Here is a 24,996-nt window from a genome sequence, read left to right as displayed (position 1 = left end):
CTTCTTTTTTGGGATCAATTATAAACCCCATGATAATATCATTAACCTCTCGAGATATATATACATACATATATATGTGTGTGTGTGTGTGTGTGTGTATATATATATCAGAATCTGAATATATCCTGAAGAGATTAATGATATCTACAAAAAATGGTTAAATATGTTTTAAATACGGCTCATATTTAGACCAAGTTAAACTCAAATAAAAACCAAATATTAAATTAAAGAGTAATTTAATCTAAATATGTTCTTAATATGCATCTAATTAAATTTAAATATAATCCTGCTATTAGATTAACTTTGTTTAACGCATGTATAAATCATATTAATATTTAATATGCATCTAAAACTGAGTCCAAATTTGATTTTATATTTGAAACAAATAAGATTTTAATTAATACTTGGTTTTTATTCGAATTTAACTTGGCCCATATAAAGGACAAGTATGACGCCATATTTAAAATATATTTAATTAACATTTTTTGCGAGTATTAATTTCTTCAGGATATACTCAGGTGTCTGTATTTAATCTTTCTTTTTTATCTATTGTTAACAAAGATATTAACAAAGACGCTAAAAAATCATTATTGTGAATAAATATTCATCATGACATCTTTCAGCAAGGAAATGAAATTTCATCGCATAGTAACAATAGACAGATGTCATATTTATATGTGTAATCACATTATACCAACTTTAGTAAAAATTTATCTCCAAAGAGGTTAAAGTTACATATATAATTTGATGTTCTATGGTTGTGCCAAAAGTCTATGCTATATTTTTACTATATACATACATACATATACATGTGTGTATATGTGTATAGGAATGTATGACAGAATCATATGTATGTATATAATTCTGCTGTACATACATTCATAATACATGTACATATTTACATATTTACATGTACGTATATAGACGTAAATATATACATACATACACACACACGTATATAAAATACGATAGAAATAAAAAATTTAATATATCAAATTCAAATAACTGATTTGATATGTAATGTAATTACAGCACAAACAAAATTATGAATATTATTTTCGGCCAATATAATATAATATCTGATTAGTTTAACGGCTAATTGTCTCTCATGTGTGTAGAGCAGTCCTATATTCTCCTGTTTACTTCGTATATAAATTTATCTCCTCCCTGTGAATAGTCGAGGAAATGTAAGCATCGTTTCTTGCGATCCTACGAAGTCAGAAGATTTTTCGAATTTCTCTGTAAGAAGAAAGGAAACGTATTTAGCCGCTTTGAAGCGAACATGCTAACGAGTGTTTTCGTTTGCCATATTATGAATTACTCACTCTATCGTCTCCTGGTCCGTATCGATCGCGCTCTGCTAGCTGTGACTACCTTGCATCCCGTGAGGGAGTCTGTGGCTTTGAACGTGACTCATACTGAGTTGCCTAGTGGCCATTCCTCCACCGCACTGACTGCTCCAATCCGCAATAGGTATCGGTGTGCGATAGAATTTCGACGAAGTTTTGTTGAATATTGGTAACAACTCGTTCGCCTCAGTGGACAAGGCCTGAAAATATAAAGATTCGATTAGCCTTTCTCCTTTACATTTTCAAGAACCTCTCCTCTACTTTCCGCATTCATATTCTTCACGACGAAATCTATGACGCTGTACCTTTAAATAAATAATAGCGTCTGTTCCGTAGCCTTCACAACTGAGTAAAACAATATCGCCGTGCAAATACCTAGCGTACAGTCTCGACAATGGAAGTCCGTAACCGTAACCTGCAAGCGGCACTGTATGCGCGTCCGATCTACTCGGTTGTGGAGCGGTGCTGTACATGTACTTAAATAAATGGTCCGTTTGCGAGCGAGGTATCCCGCCACCCCTGTCTGATATCTGGAACAAGCCGGAAAATTGACTAACTGCTTCATTTCTAATTTATATTTACTGCATTATATTTGTGCATTGTTAATTCTTCAATATTTCTCCACGCGTGCCCGTACGTTTGAAAAATTAAGTATCTTTCCAATTAGATGAAAACGTTATATATTTAAGAAAGAAAAAAAAGTTTCTGGTGCAATTGGTGCGCGTGAAACCGCCGCTCTTGCCGCACCTTCACACAAATATCCTCTTTACCGCGCACCAACATGACCTCCACCGCTGGATAATTGTCCGAGTCCTCTCCATGGTGCTCCATCACAGCTCGCATGCTATTCTTGAACAGCTCGAATAGCATATGATATAAATGACTCGGCACATAAATTATCCTAATTTCACTACTGCGTTCAAGCTCTGGAAAACGGAACGGATAACAATTAGAGAGAGATCCAAAACTAATTCTGTCGCTATTATCTCTTTTGAGATTTTCGAGCCCTTTAATATCATACATTTTATTTTAATGCGTATTACGTATAGTATGCATCTTGTCATAATAGGACATGTAGGAATAACAACGACGCCGGTTACGACTATGCGATACATATAGAAGGAATCTACCTCTACAGAAAATCGTTTATACCAAACTACTTACTAGCGTGTAACACTTAGTACAATCAACATAGTTCACACTTGCCATTATATTGCTTGATTATCAGTTCCGGGCTAGCCATATAATATTGATCGCATAAAAATCGTGCGTTCTCATAGGCGTCTTTAATGACGCCTATCACGTCACAGGACGGGTCTATACATCCTACGTGTCTATTATGCCCATTTATTCCACCGAAAAGGAGCGCTGAAACATAGCAGGAGTCGAAAACGTGAGTTATAGAATACCGATACAATTTTGATTCGATTTTCCAACATAGCGCGTGTCTACTCACTATGCTGATTGATCAGCATACGAATGGAAATGCGCGACATGAAAAATCTATCGAGGAAATATTGAATGCTATTCTCGGTCTGAACATCCACGTCGTGGGATTCCTTTAGCTCCAAGACGCCTTGTGCCATCGTTTGAACGACGTCGGTGTGTCTATTCCGAATCTTTATCAGAGCCTGACAGAACCTACAAAGGAAAAGACGGCTTTAAAGATGTCTATCCGAAAGTATGGCTCAACTTGCATACTCACTTGTACAAATTATCGTCGTTGATCTCTACTTTTTCAAAGTGTATAATCTCCTCAAAAGATGTGGCGTACAAATTATTCACGATACCCACGCTAGGCATCTTCAGTAGATTATCCGGCAGCAAGTGAATTTCCTTCATAATGTTGGCGAGTCTAACCGGCAACTCCTTCCTCAGAAATATAAAGGACTTCCTTTCGCAGGCACTTATACCTGAAAAGCACATATAGTATAATTATAATCATAAGTTACATTAGCTAGTTAATTGCAAAAGTTGTTCAAACTGGATGTCTCTTAATAGACAGTGCTGCATTAGAAAGATGGCGATTCTCTACGGGAAAAGATAAGAGAAAGCACAGAATATTTTCTTTAAAAAAGAGAAAGCTTTATTACTCCAATTTAACAATATATTCTAAATATCTGAATTTGATCAATTCGATCAAAACGAATTATGTATTCTAATGTATCTAGACAACATAAAGACTAAAAAGAAGTCTTTAAAATATCCTGTGGTAACATACACGTATTTTTTCTAACACGGACATTGCTTATTTGTTATTCTCTCTCTCTCTCTCTCTCTACTTTTTTTTTCTTTATCGGTCTACTTTATTGGTTTTTTACATAATATGCTGAAACGTTTAATAGTCATCGTTAAAACAGGTTTCGTCTTTCCGTATCGTATATTCACGCGAACGCCAGACATTAAAATACATATTTGTTATCGGAATTAGGAGTGTATTGCGGAAAGAATACATAATTCATTATTGCGATAAAGCGGCGTGAAAGTCTGCGAGGACAAATTCGACGAGTGTTCATACACTGTTTTGACAAATGACTCGAGATAATTGCATACAAGTCGTCGGAAGGCCCGTCGAAAGAAGGAACAACAAGTTTATCTTGGAACAAAGCAATATTTGAAGTTTTTATGTGTAATTTTTAGAAACTATGTCGCTGATGATATCTGTATTCCCTTAGTAAATCGAATGATTATCAAAAATAATTTTGTCTTGGAGATTATTTTACTTAAATATCGGCAAACCTTTATTGTTCTGATACTTACATGCTTTATGTTTTCGTTTTCCACAACTTTATATATCATCGATAAGAAATATCTATCTAGTTAAACAATGAGCCCCATATATATATCTTTATCTTCTATTAATATCTATTAAACTCATCAGTTTGAATTTATGATAAGATTGCTCAAACAACTAGTATAACAAACGTTATTTCCAAGAATGCTTCGCGATAACTTGAGATATTCTATGACCCTAACTAGAACTATATATATATAAATAGTTCCGTCATGAAGAAGTTTGGAAAAAGAGCAGGTAGCTAGTTATCAATCTTTGTCTAATTTTCAAGGAAAGAAATTAAATGAATCTATTTTTCTCAGATAATAACTTATGATTCAAACCAATAAATTTCACAAGATAACTCGAATTCTTTGATACGTTTAAACGTAATTTCATCGTTATGTCTAATAATTCTCGAATTCTCGCTCATCATTATCCAGCTTGAAAACGTCCCGACTTGAATGCTCCAATTAAGGATTACGACGGGTGGTCTCTCTCATTACGCGAACATATTACTCATGTAATATAATTTCGTTGAAAAGGACGCAACTATTTATCTTTTCTTTTTTTCTTATTCAGAGATATGTGCGAACCAATTAATGCATGAATAAATTTTATAATATATGTATTTTTACAACTGAAGCCGATTAAAATAAATTGCAGAATAATAATGGTGACGATGACGTAAAGTGTGAAATGATTACAAGCCAGATTTTAACAGTCTAGAAAAATTAATTTGGATAATGATTGATTGAATTATTTTAACGCGCGATACACATCTTACGCGATCTGTTCAAATTTACGCAACGAAAATTTCACGTAAACGTGATTTCATAAATAATCTCATTATCTGCAGAATGCCGAAAAATCGGTGCCAACTTCCCGTGAGCTTAACTTCCGATAACCACAATAACACGTTGACCTACTCTGGCATGTCGTTGTCATTATTGACAAATATGAACTATAGCTATAGTCTTCGACACGTGGTCATTCGTGCTTTTCGAGATGCTCCTTCGCTAAATATTTACTCGATACAATTATTCGGAGTAATTAGCGGGGGCTCTTCGTTATTAAGATTCTACCGCATTTTTCACCGTCTGTCAGTCCTTTCGCCGAAATTTAATTCGCACTTTTATCCCGCATTTTCTGTCGAGCAACGTGAACCATACGTGACCGTAAATAACGAAGAACAAAACAACGCAAAAACTGAAATTACACGCCGAACGGCTTGTTGGTGTAGTCGAGCTCATTGCGCAAAATTGTTGCCAACCACACGGTCGATTGCCCGTAAATTATTTGTTATCGGTACGCGCGGTCGTACGCCGATAAATCGATTGTAAGGTCTTCACTTATCATCCAGAATGAAAATGCGCTTATTTACAGACATACGTGAGAGAAGCTCGACGGCTGCGTAACGACGTCGTGCTCTGAAAATAAACCTCGACCTCGTCGAGAATGCAACGAGGCCGGATTACCGCGGGTTGGGACCGCGAATTTGAAAAATCGCGGCTCTGCTCGGTCCGTAATAAGCTGCGCAAAGAAAGAAGGAACAAAAAAGGGGAACCCCCTGCGAAGTGAAAACTACTCACGAGCGCATATTGCGCGCGTGATGAAACTTCGCTCGGGATTTCCTCAGAGCGCGTCGAATCTCGGCGACCGTCAACGATCACAACATACTGCTTTGTGGAGAAAGATTCGGTGTACACGGCAGGAAGTTGCGCGAAAACAGCCTACATTTGTTTTGCAACAAATGGCCGCGTTCAGCAGACAAAGCTGCTTATTAAGCGCTTAGTGATTATTAATTATGATTGGAGTACTCTTTTAGATCTTTAACGAATCCAAGGGAATGAAGCAATCAGGAGCGATAATCACTAAGCGCTTAGTAAGCAGCTATTTCTGCTGAACGCGGCCAATGCTTTACAACAAATGATCTTGCAGGACTGGCCGATGTGTAAGTGTAACAATAAAGAAAAGACCGCTAACTAACGGAAGAATGAGGAAAAATGCTTAATCCCGCTAGAATTATACGTCCCTTTCGACGTTGACTGCATCTTTCTGTGCTTCTGACAAAGGGATAGTAATACCCTGAAGAGACGATTCCGTTAGTGTAAGTGAATCTTCCATTATCTGGAAGAAATAGAGAATAGACCAAATGGAAAACTCGGTTCGGAACAGAGAGAAATTTCCGCGGGGGATTTCTAGTCAATCAATTGTTTTCAGCTACCTCGACCGAGCTTTAAATTGAATGTTCAGAGGGATTTTCTCGGTAACAGTCGCGGCATCGTTGACATCTTTTTTTCCGTGTAACAATATGCATGTAAAATTGTTACTACTGACATTACGGTAACACTTGCTGGAAAAATGGGACTTTCTTGACAATATATATTTATGTTTCTTTCGCTATGTAGTTATAGTTACAAATGCTAAATTTTTTTCTTTAGTCTATTTAACGAGAATAACCAATTTAATTGAATTTCGATTAATTAAGTTCGATTAATAAAGTCGAGAGAAAGCTTCGACGATAAGTGCCGCAAAAACTTCCTTCAACGAAAGACGTTTTTTTCCTTGATCTGAGTATTTCTTATCACACGGTAGATCAGACGATACATTTACTCATTTCGTAAATGAAAGTGACTGATAACGACGCTGCTTATCGTGCGACGCATAAACGGCGAGGAGGAGGGCTGAATACAGGTCGAATGGTCGACGATGATGATTGCACATTCGCGTGCAATGTTAATCGGCCTTAATAAAGACGGTGCTTACGTCACTGCATTAATTCGCCGGCGAGACTCGATTTTCCCAGGCGTTTAACTGGATTTAAGTATTCGCGCAAAACGCAGTTGTGATGAAGTGTCCTGCGTAGTCGCTAAAAAAAAAAAAAAAAAAAAAGAACGCAATGGATATCCAGAAGCGAAACGATGTATCATCGCGAGATAATTTTGCCGAATTTCATGCGTCGTCAATCTCGAAACGCGTCACGTGTCGAGAAAGAAATCTTTAGTATATTATATTAGCGAGTGTAATCGTGCGATAATATAATTATAGCCAGAATAAACACATTGTTGGTATTATCGGTAACTTTTGTGTGCATGTTCCATCAATAACTTGATTAACGCAAATTGCTATTAAATAACCACGTCGAGTAACGATCCTTGCGGTTATCAGTTTCGAGTATTAACGAATGAAACGATGAGAAAGAAGAAGAGAGAAAAAGAAAGAGAGGAAGACCATATCTCTACATGAATCCGCCGCCTTCGGCTTCCCTGCCGATTTGATTCCGAGAGCGACCAGCTGAGAAATCGCCGGGAAACTGAACACCCTTATCTGCCCTTGCCAGACGCAGGTCAAGCGGAGAACCTTCGACGTGCGGACAGGCTTTTATCTAAAATTCCGTTTGACACACTGCGAGAATGGATAAGCGGGATTCTGTGCCAGCAGCTGTTCGCCGTCGCGAGTACCGTTGTCGTGTGTGTGTGTGTGTGTGTGTGTGTGTGTGTGTGTGTGTGTGTGTGTGTGTGTGTGTGTGTGTGTGTGTGTGTGTGTGTGTGTGAGTGTATCAATAGGCATCATGTGCTGATCGATTGTAATGAAACTGCCCGACTATGTAATGTACCTTTCCTCGATTGAACAATGTACAATGTATCGCTATATATAGTCTAACTACATGCTAGTTCAAGGCTAAATTCCACTTGAATCGCGAGTAAGAAATCGAATATAAAAGTGCGTAATATATAAATATAATTGTATACGCAGAATGCCCCGGAATCATCGTAAGGTATTTGATATAAAATAACAAAATAACAAAAACATTTACATGTAAAACAATTATATATAAAGAATATTATATATAAAAAATATATAAAATACTATATAATATATTAAAAAATCGTACAGAGAACTACGAAAGCCACGAGTTTCGGCGAAATTCTTTATGAAAAAAAAAAACAAAAAAAAAAGAAAAAGCTCAATGACTTTATAAGTAACAACTTGATCTTGCTTAATTAAGTCTACAGACGTATGCGACATCAGTTGCTCTCGGCGCATGATTTCTGATCGATCGCTGAAATGAATTAGATGTTTGACATGTCCGAGCTTCGTGGAAACTCTGTGGAAAATTCAAACGAGCACACGCGGAAGAGAGTCACGTAAGGATATTACCCTCGCGGCAATTAGCATATCGATCTACGTTTCACATCGCACGCCGATAAGTACGTGCGTCGTGCGGTCGCGCTCTGTCATTGTTATTGTAGTGGTCCGCCTCGCGGGAAAAAACACTGTTCTCATACTCGGCGAGTGAGACAAGGCGCTTACGAAGAACGAAAGAGAGATACCTCATGGCTCACGATTCTGAGTCACGACGCGACGTGCCAAACGGCACGAGTGGAATATTATATGTTTCACGCGAAGCGAGATAGCGATCGCTCGCAAAGGCGTAAGATATATATCTTTTTTATACCGCGCCTCTGTATAATCGTTTATCATTATCCAATTTGAAAACGTCTCGACTTGAATGCTCCAATTAAGGATTTACGACGAGTGGTCTCTCATTACGCAAACATATTACTCATGTAATATAATTTCGTTGAAAAGGACGCATTTATCTTTTTTTTTTTTTTTTATTCAGAGATATGTATGTGAACTAATTAATATATCAAATAAGTTTTATAATATATATGTTTTTTTATAGCTGAACTCGATTAAAATAAATTGCATAATAATGATGATGATGATGATCGCAAGCCGGATTTTAATAGTCTAGAAAGTTAAACTTGGACAAAGATTAATTGGTTTATTTTAACGATGTCTCTCTGTAGTCACTTTTAAAAATGGCAATTTCCTTGAAAATAATGATGTACAATTCTTGGAATTCTTCAACCGTCAAATTATTCTCGATAGTAGAATATCACTGATCTTACACAAGTTGCCGAGAGAGAAAAAACACTGCGAGTTCTCTTTTTCTCTGTGCCTTCTGATATTTGGCAACAAGTTCTGTTTGCGTCACAGATAATCACGGAGTTGAGCAAGATGAGGAAAAAAGAAAACGACACATCGGAATTCCGCCGAAAGACGCGTAATGTCGCTATAAAATGTTTATCGTGTCCCGCCCACAAAAAATAAAAACAGACTTCTGTCCTTTGGACTTTGTTTCTGACACTTACAGCTATATACGGTGATACGTATTGTCGCTGCCAAACCTACAAATAATCTCTTCCTTTTCCATCGCACAGCAAGATGTAAAATGCACATCGACTGTGCCAAATGAGTTGCAACGAGTGCACAAGAAATTAAACATTATCTTTCTATTTCTCTTTTACTCCGTGTCTCTTGATTTTTCTCTCTTCTCTTTGTTCTTTTTCAAAGCTTGAGAAACCTACATGTACCTGCTTCACATTTTGAGATGAAGTACAGTAAGAGAAAGAGAGAAAGAAAGAAAGAACTATTTCATATAATATAAAAAAACGTTTAAAAATAAACGTTATCTCAGAAACTCGTAAAATTGTGAGATAAATTCATGTTAGAAAAATTTTAACTCAACGACCTCAATTCCGGCAAAAAATATACTTTGTAAAAGTATATTGTTTAAAATTATGAATGATCTTAATTTAAAAAATTAGATGTGTGTAAAACGCGAAGATGTAAAAACATACGTAAAATGTACATTATATTTTACATAAAATGCACACTGAAAATGTATATTTCGGGAAAATATGTTAGGTTCATGTTAGGCAATTTTAATCACGCAAATTAGATGTTTTTACTGAAGTCGTTACAAGTGCAACTTATTATACTTGCATAAAAAAAGAATCAAGACCGATTATAGGACCGAGGACGCATACGAAATATTTTTACTTTTTATAATAGATTAAGTTTAAATCATTGACACACACACACACACACATGTAAGATACGATATTGTCGAAGTTATTATTATTATTATTATCATTATTGTCGCGGTTATTATATTATCCGAACGAATGTTCATCCAACTAGTTGGTTCTTCGCGCTAATAAATAATAGCAAGAGCCGGTCTATGTAGTTTTCGCATCTTCATATTAGCATTCAGATACGAATGACGCACGGAGTTAGAGCCCCAAGTGTGCATACGTTAGCATAGCATTCAGCAAAGATAAAAGCTACTCACTATCTTTCTATTAGAGGTTCACAGTCTAAAGCTCATAGATCTCCGAAACTACCGTGGATGGATTTTAGAGAACCCGCCAACTCTCATGATTTAGTCATCTTTAGAGAAGCCGCAAAGAGAACTTCTATGCCTACTCTTGCAAATATCTCCGATTGAAATTCAATCGTAGCATCAAAGAAATAAATTTAGCGGATGTACTTTTCTTCTTTCCTTTGTTTCGGTGAGCCTAAATTTGTTTCCTCTTTTTATACTCTCTTAACAACTGCGTCTCAACATAATCGGTCTTCTTTGTGGTCTCCCGTGGTTTTATCTTATACGCGTTTAGAATTAAACAAAGTGACATTGCCTATGTGGTTTCACGGCACACAAGAAACGTTAAGAATCCCTGCTCCCTATCGTTAGAGGCTTCATATCACACTGTACGCTTATATTTATTTATGACTCTGTTTGCACGTAGTTGCGCTAGTGTGCGTTATGCAACGACTGTTCGCAGAAGTATGCCAGCAGCTAACAAACTCCGCGTAGCGTATTGTTATTTGGGCGAAACTTCCGAAAGCGGACATACTCCGATTTCAACCAAACTTCGTGAAAAGCTATGTTATCGGTTAAAATGGAAGGTTACAAAAGGATTTTTGGCGACTCAAACGTTAAATGGTTTTTTAAACAATTTTAAGTTGATCAGTAGTTTTATCATATTATATGTCCACGCATTAAAACTTAAACATTAACGCAATCGGCGTTAACAAATAAAAAAAATACCAAAAAGATTTTTTACAACTCAATATATTGGCGGAGGCAGAAAGGAGACATTGGAAGTAAGAGGGGTGTAGCGCGCCGTGCTAAACGCACTTGCAATTTACGCATTTACAAAACTTTTTTGGTCAGTGCAGCACGCATCTGATCTAACACGTAAGTTCCAAGTACGTTTAGCAGGGCGCGCTACGCGCGCCCCCCACCCCGCCCGCCCACCCTCGTCACAAGTGTGCACAGTGCACGAATGCACATACTAGTATACACTGATAGAAATATATAGTTGAATTCACTATAATCTCACTATATTTTATAGTTCATTTTGGCGTCAACTATATTTTTATAGTTGGTGGAACCTGCAAAATATAGTAGAATAAACACAAATATACAGTCAATGATTGTCTGAAATAATTGTTTAGTTACTTTTACCACATATATAGTAATTTCTCATTCACAAATATAGTGAGATTTAATATTCATATAGTTACATCTGTCATTTAGCAAATATTCTGGTAATATTGACTATATAAAAGAGTTATTTTACCTACCATTTTATATGTGTATCCATATAATAATTTTAGTTTAACTTACTATAATTCTTAGTAAAAATATTACATGGTTGGTTATACTATGCCTATATCGTAATTATTATTACCGATGTTATGGTAATACTTACTATAAATATGATATTTCGGACTATAATTTAGTTACTATATCATTATAGTTCCAAATATCATATACTTTTCTCTCAGTGTAGTGAATAGCACTATGCACGCGATTGTTGACTACGCTTTGTTAACTTTGAATCGTAGACACAAAATAGATATAAGATGTGACATAAAATAGATATAAAATATGATAAAAATATTGCTCAACTTAAAATTGTTAAAAAAAATCACTTAACGTTTGAGTCGCCAAAAACCCTTTTATAACCTTCCATTCTAACCTATAACCTATAACATAGTTTTTCACCAAGTTTGGTTGAAATCGGAGGATGACCGCTTTCGGAATAACAGCCGTTATTTGTTATCGGTCTACAATTGTCAAGAGTGTTATCATTAGATGTTCCAGATGCATCACTGTGGAAAACACGGTGTAACACACCAGACACAATGCTTATTTCGATATTTCGCGGATTACGCAACGCTGACGCTACGAGCGTGTAAATTTTGTAATGATACTGCAGTTATACGACACACAATGCATTTTTCATTCGAAACAGAATGAGATCTTGTTTTTCCGACAGATATAGCCCTAGCAGGAATTTATTGCAAAGTGAGGACAAGTTTCCATAAATCTATCGCTGCAAGAGCGTAGCAAAGATTTTTCGGAAGGTTGAATGACGTGATTTGATAAGAGAGAGTCTATTTGCTCTCGCAGCAGTGATAAACAAAATCGTAATATCTTCGAACGATCGATTATTGCGCGTTGTAGCCATGTAGGTCGATCGAAGTACATCTCGTAATTAACGAGATAAATCGCTTACGTGACGACTCAAGGTTACGTCGCAAGGTAACGCGAGATGAGATCGGAACAGGCCCTAACCGCCTGCGTTTCCACCGAGTTATAAACCGGACTAGCATCGCTCGAACAAAGACTAACGCGGCCGGCGAGCGGTTGCAAAATGCGTGTTTCTTTCGCACTGACATATAAGGCGATATACAAGGTGTGCCGGAAAAAGTCCCGAGAATTTAACGAAATTAAGAGAAAAATTACATGCAGGCCATTTTGAAAGCTGTTCTTACAAATTTTTTTAACGGAAACGGTAGGATCAATGGACTTGAAATTTTCACAGTGTATATATATTCATTAATGTCCAATAAAAAAAATAAGATATATATATATATATATAAGATATATATATATATAAGATAAGATAATTCAATATAACAAATAAAGTAAATGTGTTACTATCTATGTAGAAAGTACACACAAAACTTTCAACGCGTTTATCTGGAAACATTTTCTTAAATTGTCGATACGATTATGCAAAAACTACTGAACCGTATAACTTGGAATTTTTACACGATATACAGTAAGCACGTAGTTTTCGTCTCGAATACAATTATATTTTATCTTATTCATTTTCTTAAACATGATTATAAGTTGAAAAAAGTTTCATTTTCGATACTTTTTTTTGTACAGTCATTATTCTTCCAAACTTGGCTTTACTGCCTCCATTTTGGTACGGGCTATAATGGCAACCGTATATTTTTAAAATCTTTCTCATTTTTTGGTTTCAGAGTAGTGAGAGGCCCGGAATTATGTCGACAGCAAACATAGAACTCGCAAACGGATGACTGCATTTTTATCTGTAATTACGAATTGGATCGGTTCTTGTGATTCAATAAAATTTATTTTATACCTTGGACATTAATGAATACTTGAACATTAATGAACTGTGAAAATTTCAAGTCCATTGATTTTACCATTTCTGTTAAAGAAATTCGTAAAAATAGTTTTGAAAACGGCCTTCCGCATGTAATTCTCCCTTAATCGTCGACAGAAAGCGATCAATTTCTTAAAAATCAAATTTAGAAATTCTTCACAGATTTTTCACTCAATACACCTCGCGTGGGCGTTTTGAGAGGGGAAGAAAAAAATTCAAACTGCGTCGCTGGTTATCACGGAATTCCGGTGATACCGGAAATTAACTCTTTAACTGCTACGGTCGAGATAACTCGAGTGTGGAAAAAAATGGCGGCCTTGCTACGATCGAGTTTACTCGATTTGGACTTTTAATGTATGTGGTATTTTTTTTTAATTTAAAAATGTGAATTTGTGAAAATCTGGATCATCAGCAAATTATAAAATATTTTATAATTGTAAAAATAACTTAACAAAGAGGGTCATTTAATCTCAGCAGTTAAAGGCTTAAAACGCGCGACGTTGTCCGATCATCGCTCGCAATCTTGCCTATTTAATCCGCATAAATCGCATGCGAATACTAGCTATCATAGACTGTACATTGTTTACGCTTTAAAGCCTCAAGATAAGCACGCAAATATCGGAAGATAGCGAATGTAAGCAGCAAAGTATATCGAGACTTTGAGTGGAAATTGCGCATCGCGATTGATAAAAGACATGCACGAGTCGTCCGAGCCGGACGAGTCGGGCGTGCAAGTTTAATAGCTGCTGTTATCCTGCTATTATCCTGCTGATCCGCCGCAGCACGAGGAAGAATCCATTCCATACATGGGTATTCTCAATCTGCAGCGAGAGACGTGTTTTTCTCTCACGTGCCGCGCGCACGTGACTCGACCGCGATTCCGAAGGACGGCTCTTTAATTATCGCCAAAGTAAAAACGCCGTAGTTTTTCAACCGCGCGGCGTGGTTTCTCCTCGCTAAAACGAAGACAGGACGACAGTTTACGACTGTTCTCTCCCGGCGTCGAAATATATGTAACGAGTAGCGATATTTTTGCCGGCGCGGAAAATAAAAAATATAAAAGACACACGTGTCTCGAAGGTGTTTCGAGGAAACGCGAGAGCAAAAGAGCGGCTCGCTTAGCAATAAATTCGTTAATTCCGACGTCAAGCGATTTCGAGGCGGCTCCAATTTCGAAACAGATCGCCGTTTACGATTACGAAAGTGATCGTAACAGTCACACGAGCGTGGCTGTTCTCAACGAAAAACTGTCCGCAACGGTTCCTCGCTGTTGCGTCCATCGATCTCGCGCAATGTTTTCTAATGAAGTTTACTTCGCGACGCGATTAATACCACAGCTCTTTATTCAGCGACGCACACTTCGGCTTGTTTGAATAAATTAAGATTAACGTTCACACGAGGAGAATCATCTATATCCTGGGAATTCTAATGCCTAATTTCTTCTCCCCCCTAGATAAGTTGTCGATAACTTTTTATCTATGAGATATCTCCCAGAATCTCTTCCATTTCTTCACCTTCGTACAGTTTATATCCAGCAGATAAACTTATTCTCTATCTGAAGTAGCGGATATCTGCAGATATTGATATCTAGCAGATATTGATTTCAGTGTCCTGACATAATCTAAAAATTACAAGAATACGTAATCGTTGCTGTTTTTATGAAAACACAAACATAATAATGGATTTGTGGAATATTTTTGAATCTGATGATAATGATGATGATGATGAATTGCGGAAAGAAAACGCAGGAAATTTCCCAAAGCAGCAAATTTTCAATTCGTCGCAAATTTTTTCCCAAGCTTCGTTTTATCTTTCCGTGTTGCTGTATCGGTTCTTTTATTTTCCACAATATGTTTATATTTTAATGTAATGTCGATTAACAAATCAATTTCAGTTTTTGTAAAATTTGCTCCTCTTTTTTCCTTCTCCATTGAACCGGATAATTGTTTTTCCGACACTTTTCAAAACAGTTAACCGGAAATAGGCTAAAAAATATTTATGTTCGCAAAATATAATCTCGCTTGAGAAGAATATATTGCTTGGTTGGTCGTAGAACTGGCCCGGAGAAGAATATGTTGCTGGCAAAATATGGTAATTTATAGCAAATTTCTAGCACATTTTGTGTCGAAAGTTAGTAGTATGAAGAATAGCTATCTGTTAGATACGTAACCTGCGATTTTATTGAGAAAAACGAATTTTCAGTCATCTGAGAGATATCTTTATCTGGAAGATAGTTATTGGGAGGTGTGAAGAAACCGGGCGTAAGTCACACAATGTACGTTAATGCGTTAAAGCGACACGAAAATGATTCGGTATAATCGTACAGATAAAATTAAGCATTCGCTCTTCGTTATGCCAAGTGCATTTAAATGCTTAAACAGTGTTTATACTTGCTTATCGACTTTTTTTCTCGCAGATACCGATGGTGTGCGAGGGAAATTTGCGAATTTTCACCTGAAATTACACACGTCCCGTGTGGCAGAAAATAAATAAAGTAACACAAGACTTCCTGCGCGCGCATCGCCGTGCGATGTCGGAATTGATCAGCCGGTTATGTTTATCACCTTGACCTGATTAGCACGAGAACGGTCGTGCTGTCGAAATCGTCGACGTTTCGAATCGAATTAGCTGGAATTTTTCTCCTCGGTTCTATGACTATACAGCACGCAGGACGCGTATACGAGTGTATCTTCTCGCGAACGTAAATCGCAAGAACAAATGAAATTGATTTCAGGATGATGCAGGACCCTGCAAGAATGAGACCATAATCGCTCAAAGCGTATGGAGTACTCAATTACGGGAACCATTCACTCTCGTAGAGTATAATTTTCATCAACGCGCATTCATCTCCGGCGGCCTTGGTCGCGCCATTAGAACGCATCGAATGTCGCGCCTCGCCGTTTGCCGAAGACGCAGTAGCGCGACGAATGAAAAACCATCGTCATTCTCGTCAAAAGTCTAACACGAGTCCGATAACGCCAACGCAAATACGCAAATAGAATATATACGCGCGAAGCCTGTGCATGCATGAGCGTTAGATCACGATTTCTAGGTCTAATCCAGATAGGATAACGTTAACCGCGAGATGTCGACGAAATTAGTCTGAATTTATCGTGACATCGAGAAAGCCGGGAGGAGACGTTTCGCAAAAGTGAAGCGTGACTGAAACTGCTCTGCCCGGGTAAAAGTATCGTGATTTTTAAACAGCAGTCATACGAGCACGGGCGATCGGCAGGTGTTTCGTACTCGGAACTTGAAGTAAATCGTCGACTCTGATTCCAAACAAAAATTTGCGCAATCCTCCTCAACAGAAAACTTTCCTGATACGCGCAAAAATCCCGATATCTTTAGAACAAATAAATACAATTTAAATCCATCTTCAGCGCTTTGTTTTTTAGTTAACCCGTAACTACTGTTCTCCGGTCAATTTGACCATTGCACTATTTGAAATTTAAATAACGCGGTTAATTTTCTAGTTGCGTATTCATCCGTCAGTGTATTTTCTTACATTCTGAATGTCAGTCGACTGATATACGCGCAGTTGTGTGGTTGTGTTATTTGTCAAGATATTCATCAATTCCGTTTCCTACCGGTCAATTTGACCGGTGAACAGTGTGCGCGTACTTAAAATGGCTTCACAGCAGTTACGGGTTAATAAGGAACATCCGATGTGCATGATTTTTTTTAGTCACATTATCAGAGGATTATCAGATGATTAATTTTAGCTATCAGAGTGCTGAAGAGAGATTTAATCCTTAAGTAGGCAAAATCATGCAAGTGGACGCATGGGGTCAGCAATGACGCCATTTTCTTTTTGGAAATTTAGGTAAACCAAGAGATATTCAAAAACAAAAAAAAGTCCTCTTTATGTTAACAAAAAAATAAACATTTCCTGTATATAATGAGGAACTATTTAAAGTCAGTCCATGATCCCCAATGCGTCTACTTAAGGGTTGAACAACATGCATGATAAGTAAGGCAAGCAAAAGCGACGCGAGATAATTCGACAGAAAAATATCAGAGTGACAAATTTATTTCTCGATAAGATATCGGGAGTCCTTCGATACTGTAGTGCAATTTATGCGTTGACCTGTATTCACGATCTGCATAAAATTCTCGAGTCGCTTGTCTCGGCTTGTCATCGGAGTCACGAAGAAGAGACGACAGGGCAGGACCTTTCTACTTTCGCGAAGCAGGTACGCATCTCCGTCTGTCGTCCTTCGAAATGTATCCATTTCGCGTACGTATTATTGGCCAAACGCGCATCCTCGCTCAAGGTGAGCGTGTGGGCGCAAGCGAGCGCGATTTCAGACTGCGACGCGCGACCGAAAGCCGGGGTACAAATTCCACGATGCATATCTCCGCTGTCGCCTTTCCACGCGGTTTTCTCGCGGAAACTCGCCAAAAGAATTTGCGGCAGCGCTCCAAGACCCCCGCGACCCGGCAATAATAATACCCGCGCGCGCGCGCGCGGTACTTCTATTTTCGCCCCGCGTGTATATCTTCGTGAGTACCAATGGCAGTGACCGGAGCCGATGCCGCTTTCTCCAAATGCCGATCCGCCGATCCGACCTTGACCCACTGCAAGGCGAAGGACGCACGTGCGCCGGAGTCCTCCGAAGCGTGAATCCTATCTCCGCGTGCCTACGATGCGGCTGTTATACAATTTAATTATTGTTTGTGCCGTTACCTCCTCGAATGGAAATCCAATCGCACGTTCGAACTCACGATCCCGACTCGGGAAACTCGATGGATACTCGGGACCCGCGCATCCTCGGGACAATTTCGGGAGTTCCGAGAACTCCCACGTACGTCGGCTGATCGCGAACAAGTAGCACAGAAGAAATGAAAATTCGCGGGGCGAAGGTGAAACAGGACGCCGCCAGCGCGTCGGACTTGCATAATTAGCCGCATAATCGAGAGAACGAATGGACGATTTTTGCGAACTATCGACTAACAACGCGATTTTTTTTTACTGGACAGGTTAAAATGACAGATTTTTCGGAGAAAAACACATTGTGCGGGAACAAAAATATTTATCCATTCCTTTCAGTCTTGTATGCAAGACTGAACTTATATATATATATATATGTATATGCATATACGTTATATGTATATTTAACGTTCATAAAAAATATACAAAGCATCGTTATATTTTCTTGATAAAACTCCTGTTTAGGGGACCCACCTTCGATGACCTTGTCTGTTAGATATATTATCAAGGAGACCCTCCTGAGTCACAATCAGAAGGTTTTAGCCGTCGCTCATTGTTTATTAAAAAATAATTAACAAAAGAAATTTCATAAATAGAATGTAATTTTCCGACACTGTGTACATACTTAAGGAATGAGCACATGCTATACATGTCCTATACATGAATATATTCATCGTGACCTACTGACCTACAACTTCATCTGTTCTTTTTAGTCGCAAAAAATTTTTTTTGGTAATTATAAGAATTTGGTAATTTGGCAGAAATAGGAACCACCTCCCGATGTCAATAATTTTCATATACGTTATCAAGGTTCTTTAAAGTTGTTCTGTAATGAGTAATGTTCTGAAAGTTTTAACCCGCGCTCATTGTTTATAACGAAGTTATGAACAAATGAAGTTTCATAAATTTTTCCATACAGTTAATCCAAACACAGTGTATGTATAGAAATGTAGGAAACAGTACGTATAAGCGGGGGAGGGGCGAAATCCCTCCCCGAGTAAATCCTAAGCTAACCTAACTTATTGCATCTTTATATATTTTTAGACATTGTTGAACAAGTTCTCTTAGGATCTATCGCCTAATCCAATTTAACTTATTATATCTGCGTACAATTTGGTGTTGTGGGTTTTAAGGAAATCTTTTCATATAAAGATGCAATAAGTTAGGTTAGATTAGGTTAAGATTTATTCAGGGAGGGGGTGCGGGGGAGGGGCTTCGCCCCTCGCTTATATGTACTGTTTCCTACATTTCTATATATACACTTTCGAAAAATTATGTTACATTCGTACAAATTTTTTTGTTAATAACTTTTTAATCAATAATGAGCGACGGCTAAAACCTTTTGATTGTGACTCAGGAGGGTCTCCTTGATAATATATCTAACAGACAAGGTCATCGGAGATGGATCCCCTAAATAGGAGTTTACCATTTTCTTTTACCGGACAGGTCAAAATAACAGGTTTTTGGGAGAAAAACACATTGTGTAGGAACAAAAATATTCATCCATTCCTTTCAGTCTTATATGCAAGACTGAACTTATACATATATGCATGTATACATTATACATTATATATATTCCACCTCTATAAGAAATATACAAAGCATCGTTATACAAATTGAAGTAATTTTATGAGAAATTAATTATTTTATGAGAATCAATAGAATCGATAGAATTGAATTAATAGAATGGATTAATTTATTTAATTTGCGATTGATCTGATCAAATTAATTAATTTATTAATCTGAGAAATTATTTTTCATGAGAAATTTTACGAGAGGTTACGCGCGCGCTCATCTTTGACCACTTCGTAATTCTCGCGTTGAATAGCCGAGGAGGAGGCGGGTTCCAAGTTCAATGCAAATTTTCTCAGGCAACAGCAACTCTCAATCGTTGTACGCGCGAACCGATGTTGTGTCGTAAGTCACATCGGGGATCGATGAATCGTAGCGTGAGCGTGATGAACACTTCTCTTTTCATCTTTGAGATGAAGTCCGCCATGCACGACGGATTCTAATGAAGCTCACGAGATATACCTTTCAGACTCGTCTGTGACGCTCTCAGCGATGAGCGCATGGGGCGCGACGGTGCGGGGCGTGCGAACACAACCGCTAGACAAAATACACGCAATATACTCGTGCAATAGAAGTCAGAGAATGTAGGTGATTGACCTCGATCATGCATTTCGCGTTACTACGCCTCTGTGAACAGTGACGTCGCGAACTTCCTTGTGTATAGATATCAGTGGTGCTTCTTTCTCATCGCTCGTCGCTGGTCGCGCGATTTTCGACCTTCAAGGTTCTCGAGCTTCGAATTGTATTCCCGAGGTCTTCCGAAAGTCTCCTCGCGGAGTTGGTCTCTCCCCAAATTTCTCGTCACGTCGCCGTGACGTCTTCCTTCGTTTCCTTGTTTATATGGCACAATTAATGATGACACTCCTGACTGCGCGCGCGCGCGCGCGAATAAGCGAGCGGCGTTGCGAAAATCGATTATTCGTATATTCCGGAATATTCCGTCGACGTGACGGAAAGGAATACGTGCAAATTGCGCGCAGAAAGCGATTACATCACAGATGTATCTGTTATCGCTCTTTGTCGGCGATAGATCCACCATACGCTACGCCAGGCGATGAAGGTCGACTGGTCTGGGGCAAATACCGCGCGACGTAAGTCATCTGTTTTGTGTTGTGAAACAGAAGCAATTGAAAACATTTTAAAAAATACCTCGCGCGTGATGAGAAGTGAACGAGAGATATGCTGAAAAGACCTGTCGTTTGCGACGATGCTGAAACACGCGACGAGATGATACGACGGAAATGCTGTCCGCAATTTTTCCTGTGACCTTCGAAAAGTATCCAATGGGAGAATGTGTCTCCTAATGGGAGAACTCTGCCCTTGGGCAAGATAGATGAGTAACACGAATTTTTAGACGACAATATAATACCGTTCCAGTGCACTGATAGAAAAATATAGTTGAATTAACTATAATCTCACTATATTTTAGAGTTGATTTTGGCGTCAACTATATTTTTAGTTGGCGGAACCTGAAAAATATAGTAGAATAAACACAATAGACAGACAGACAGAATAAACACAAATATATAGTCAATGATTGTCTTAAATAATTGTTTAGTTACTTTTACCAACATATATGGTAATTTCTCATTTACAAATATAGCGAGATTTAATATTCATATAGTTACATCTGTCATCATTTTGCAAATATTCTGGTAATATTGACTATATAAAAGAGTTACTTTACCTACCATTTTATATTTGTATCCATTCAATAATTGTAGTTCAACTTACTATAATTCTTAGTAAAAATATTATATGGTTAGTTATACTATGCCTATATCGTAATTATTACCGATATTATGGTAATACTTACTATAAATCTGATATTTCGGGTTATAATTTAGTTACTATATCATTATAGTTCCAAATATCATATACTTCTCTCTCAGTGTGGGATCGTTTGATCCATTTGTTTTATTCATACCGAATTAACACTCGTACAGCACAGCAAGAATGCAGGAGCATCGTGGCAACATTTCTTTGTAAGATTGCGATTATGTCGGTACACTGCAGCGATGTGCCGCTGCAACATTGTTCTCAAATCGCAGCAACAGTGTCCATACAGTACAAAAGTTGCGGCAACATTGCTGCAATATTGCAATGCTGCAGCAATGTCGCTGCAACTTTTGTGCTGTGGGTAAAATTCTTGTCTTCAGACGCAGTGCAGCATTACCGCACTATTGGCGTGAGATATATACAGCAATATTTTATATTTTGTATATACATGTATTAGCATAATAATCTTAATTTACCAAGTTAGGCAATTTTAGAACGCGCAGATTTCTTACGGGAAAGTTTTAAATGTACACTGCGATCATACTCTTTGCGTAAAACTATATCGACACTATGATGAATGAAGTAAAACATATACAAATTACTGTTTGATCGTTCTGTTTGATAACGAAAAAGAATTTTATTTCTTGCGTTACTATGTGCGTATGTATGTGGGTGCATCTTTTTTTTTATACATGTGTATTCCTGCATGGTTTCAATTCCATAACGGTCACCTACCCTTTTCTTGAATCGCGGATTGTCAATGGACGAATAGGATATCAATATAATGTATATTAGCGAAAATTAAGGATGTTCGAGTCGCCTTTGAATTTTTACTCAGTGTTTTAACCAATTGGACTAAATAAGTTAATTCGAGAAATATGAAACAATTCATATCATTTACATTTACATCATATCATTTACATACAAAAAATTTACATTTATCTTTGTCATTACAAAAAATTTTAAGTTATCTTCTCAAAACATGCATATATTAGCTCCCAAATATACTTATAACGATAAACAAATGAAACATCATTTACGAGTTCGCAGCATATCCCGAGAACGTATAAAAAACGATACTGCAAGAACTATAGAGAAATAGTGAACTAACAAATTCAAATATTGATGATTGCCATCAGATACGCTACAAATTCCAGTATTAATGATTGCTACTAGATACTACTAAAACATTAAATTTAAAAAATGTCAGTTATTAAAATAACTAATGAATAAACAGGTAAAAAAATACTGCGTTATTTTCGCGATATTTCTGAGATATTGCCATCATATTGTTGGAATTATATTGCAAATTTATATCTTCGCGATTGCTCTACAATTACATTACATTGCGATATGTAACATTGCGGCGATGTAGCAGTGTGACTGCAAGCTGCTGTATTGTACCAGTTAATTGATAATTAAAGCCAAAAAATACGTAACAAGCGTATCTTCGGGGTCGGTTTTATAACCGGTTTCAGAGCAGACACGTACAAGTACCAGCGCACAAGTAAAATCGCTGCTGAAATTATCTCGCCATTCCTGCTTCCTGGTTCCTGGTCGTTCTCAATTTCAATCATCGAGCGCTTCATTTAAAAAAAACTGTCATATGACAATAAGTTTCGACGTTATGCAAACGTCACTATCGAAACGACTCTGTGTAAAAAAAAAAAGAAAACGCACTCCATAAATCCATACAACGCGATAATATAAAAATTACGGCATCGTAAAAGTGCAAAAAGACCGCCGAGTATCGCACATTTGCTCCATGCGGTCGAGCGACAAAAAATACAATCGCCAACGGGAGTCCGTTTTAACGGCAGACCCCGGATATCATTATCTACCGAGGAATTTTTTATCGCCCTATTATAACGATACGTGATAAACTTCTAATCTCCCCTTCTTCATCGTGCTTCATTGGGCAGATAATAAACAATCATGAACGCGATGAATACACGCGGCACACGTGAATCTTGCCGCTTTTCACAGCGCGTCAAAGCAGCAGCCAAGGAATCTGTGCGAAAAATTTCGCGATGAAGTGTGAAAGAGAGAGAGAGAGAGAGAGAGAGAGAGAGAGAGAGAGAGAGAGAGAGAGAGAGAGAGAGAGAGAGAGAGAGAGAGAGAGAGAGAGAAACAGATCGCTTTCGTTACGCTCCACGGCAAAGGAGCACCGCTGTTGTGTAAGACGCGTAAATTACATGTACACGCTGGCAACGGCGGTCCCTCTGTCAATCGCGTTTAATCGACGTAAAACGAGCGAAGGGACGAACGCGCGCGTCACGCGTCGTTGAACGTTGTCGAGATACAAACCGAGAGAGAGAGAGAGAGAGAGAGAGAGAGAGAAAGAGAGAGAGAGAGAGAGAGAGAGATAGAGAGAGAGAGAAAGAGAGAGAGAGAGAGAGAGAGAGAGAGAGAGAGAGAGAGAGAGAGAGACGATGGAGAAACGCCAGATAGGCAGTGGCGGCGAACCGACGAATGGAAAGAAGGCCAAGAACGCACGAGGAATGGGAGCGAGTACTCACCGAAATCGAAGAACTGCTTGATCGAGAGCGGCGAAGGATTGAACTGTGAATAAAAGTCCAACATCTTGGCGATGCCGCTGAGGCAGTTGCGTGTAAGCTTCATCTCGCAGCGTGTCGTCGTTGTTACACATTAACTCTTTCGCTCGGCGTGGCCGGTCGAACCGTCAAGCGGGAAAACTCGCCGTCCAAGAGTGGTTCTCGCACGCTCGTCGGTCAGCGGACAGCGGAGAGGAGGGCACTTTGCCCCCTTGCGCGTAATACGATGCAAAGACACGAGGATGGAGAACGGTGCGCCGCCGTCGAACGGTGTCTGGTAAGATTCACGTCAACGAGTGCCACCGAGTGTCGAAGACTCCGTCGACTGGCTGGTGCGGTATATGCGGAGTCGCGCCGGAGTGCGCATGCGCGCGCCACGCGCCGCGTTCGGCGCGTGCGGCCATTCGATTGCAACTTGAGGAACGAATGACTTACCGATGATGATCGCGACGGCCGACCTGCACTTTTCCGATCACTCGGACTGCGAAATGAGAAGCGCGATATTCCGCTCGTCGGGTGACGTCGCTTCGCGCCTCCGTCGCGAAAATGCGGCTGCGGCCGCGGCGACGTTCTTTCGTGTGATATGTAACTGCCGTTGTAACGCGAATGATATCTCCGATCAATAAATGATATTTCCATCGGACGAGAGCTGCGTATTCGACTGAGTATCTACTGAGAAAAAGGGCTCCATATCCTGTTCGTGAGTCCACAGCAGATCCTTTCTGTCCTTTCGCCGATTCGTATCCCGGAAGTAAGGAACGCCATTTCGCAGCGCCACCTACCGCACATAACGAAGCGCAAGGGGAACAATTAACCTCCTCGTGCTCACATGCTCCCTGCGTTGCGCCTTTCACCATCTAGCCGGTACATTTCGTTGGAGATCACACCCCCGAGGGGCTGACACGACCTCGCGTCGCGCGCGAAACCCTCGACGGAGGCGAGAAACGCAGCCGGCGGTACGCTTGCA

The 24,996-nt window shown here is 38.7% G+C and overlaps 1 protein-coding gene across 1 annotated transcript; it reads right to left on the bottom strand.

Annotated features, from left to right (window-relative positions):
- Window positions 1–1,325: 1,325 nt before the first annotated feature.
- On the bottom strand, window positions 1,326–24,666 carry Pdk (pyruvate dehydrogenase kinase). The gene is made up of 7 exons (XM_011143079.3): window positions 23,994–24,666; window positions 3,055–3,262; window positions 2,806–2,990; window positions 2,556–2,717; window positions 2,097–2,275; window positions 1,655–1,879; window positions 1,326–1,549 (listed from the first exon to the last, which is right to left on the bottom strand). Exons 1-7 carry the CDS (start codon window positions 24,094–24,096, stop codon window positions 1,361–1,363), a joined length of 1,251 nt encoding a protein of 416 aa, XP_011141381.1. The 5' UTR covers window positions 24,097–24,666; the 3' UTR covers window positions 1,326–1,360.
- Window positions 24,667–24,996: the final 330 nt, after the last annotated feature.

Source organism: Harpegnathos saltator, unplaced genomic scaffold (genome assembly GCF_003227715.2).
Source record: "Harpegnathos saltator strain DR-91 unplaced genomic scaffold, Hsal_v8.6 scaffold425, whole genome shotgun sequence".
In the NCBI taxonomy this organism is placed as follows: domain Eukaryota; kingdom Metazoa; phylum Arthropoda; class Insecta; order Hymenoptera; family Formicidae; genus Harpegnathos; species Harpegnathos saltator.
The sequence above is the reverse complement of the archived record's forward strand: the minus strand, read 5'-3'. Positions and strand labels throughout refer to the sequence as shown.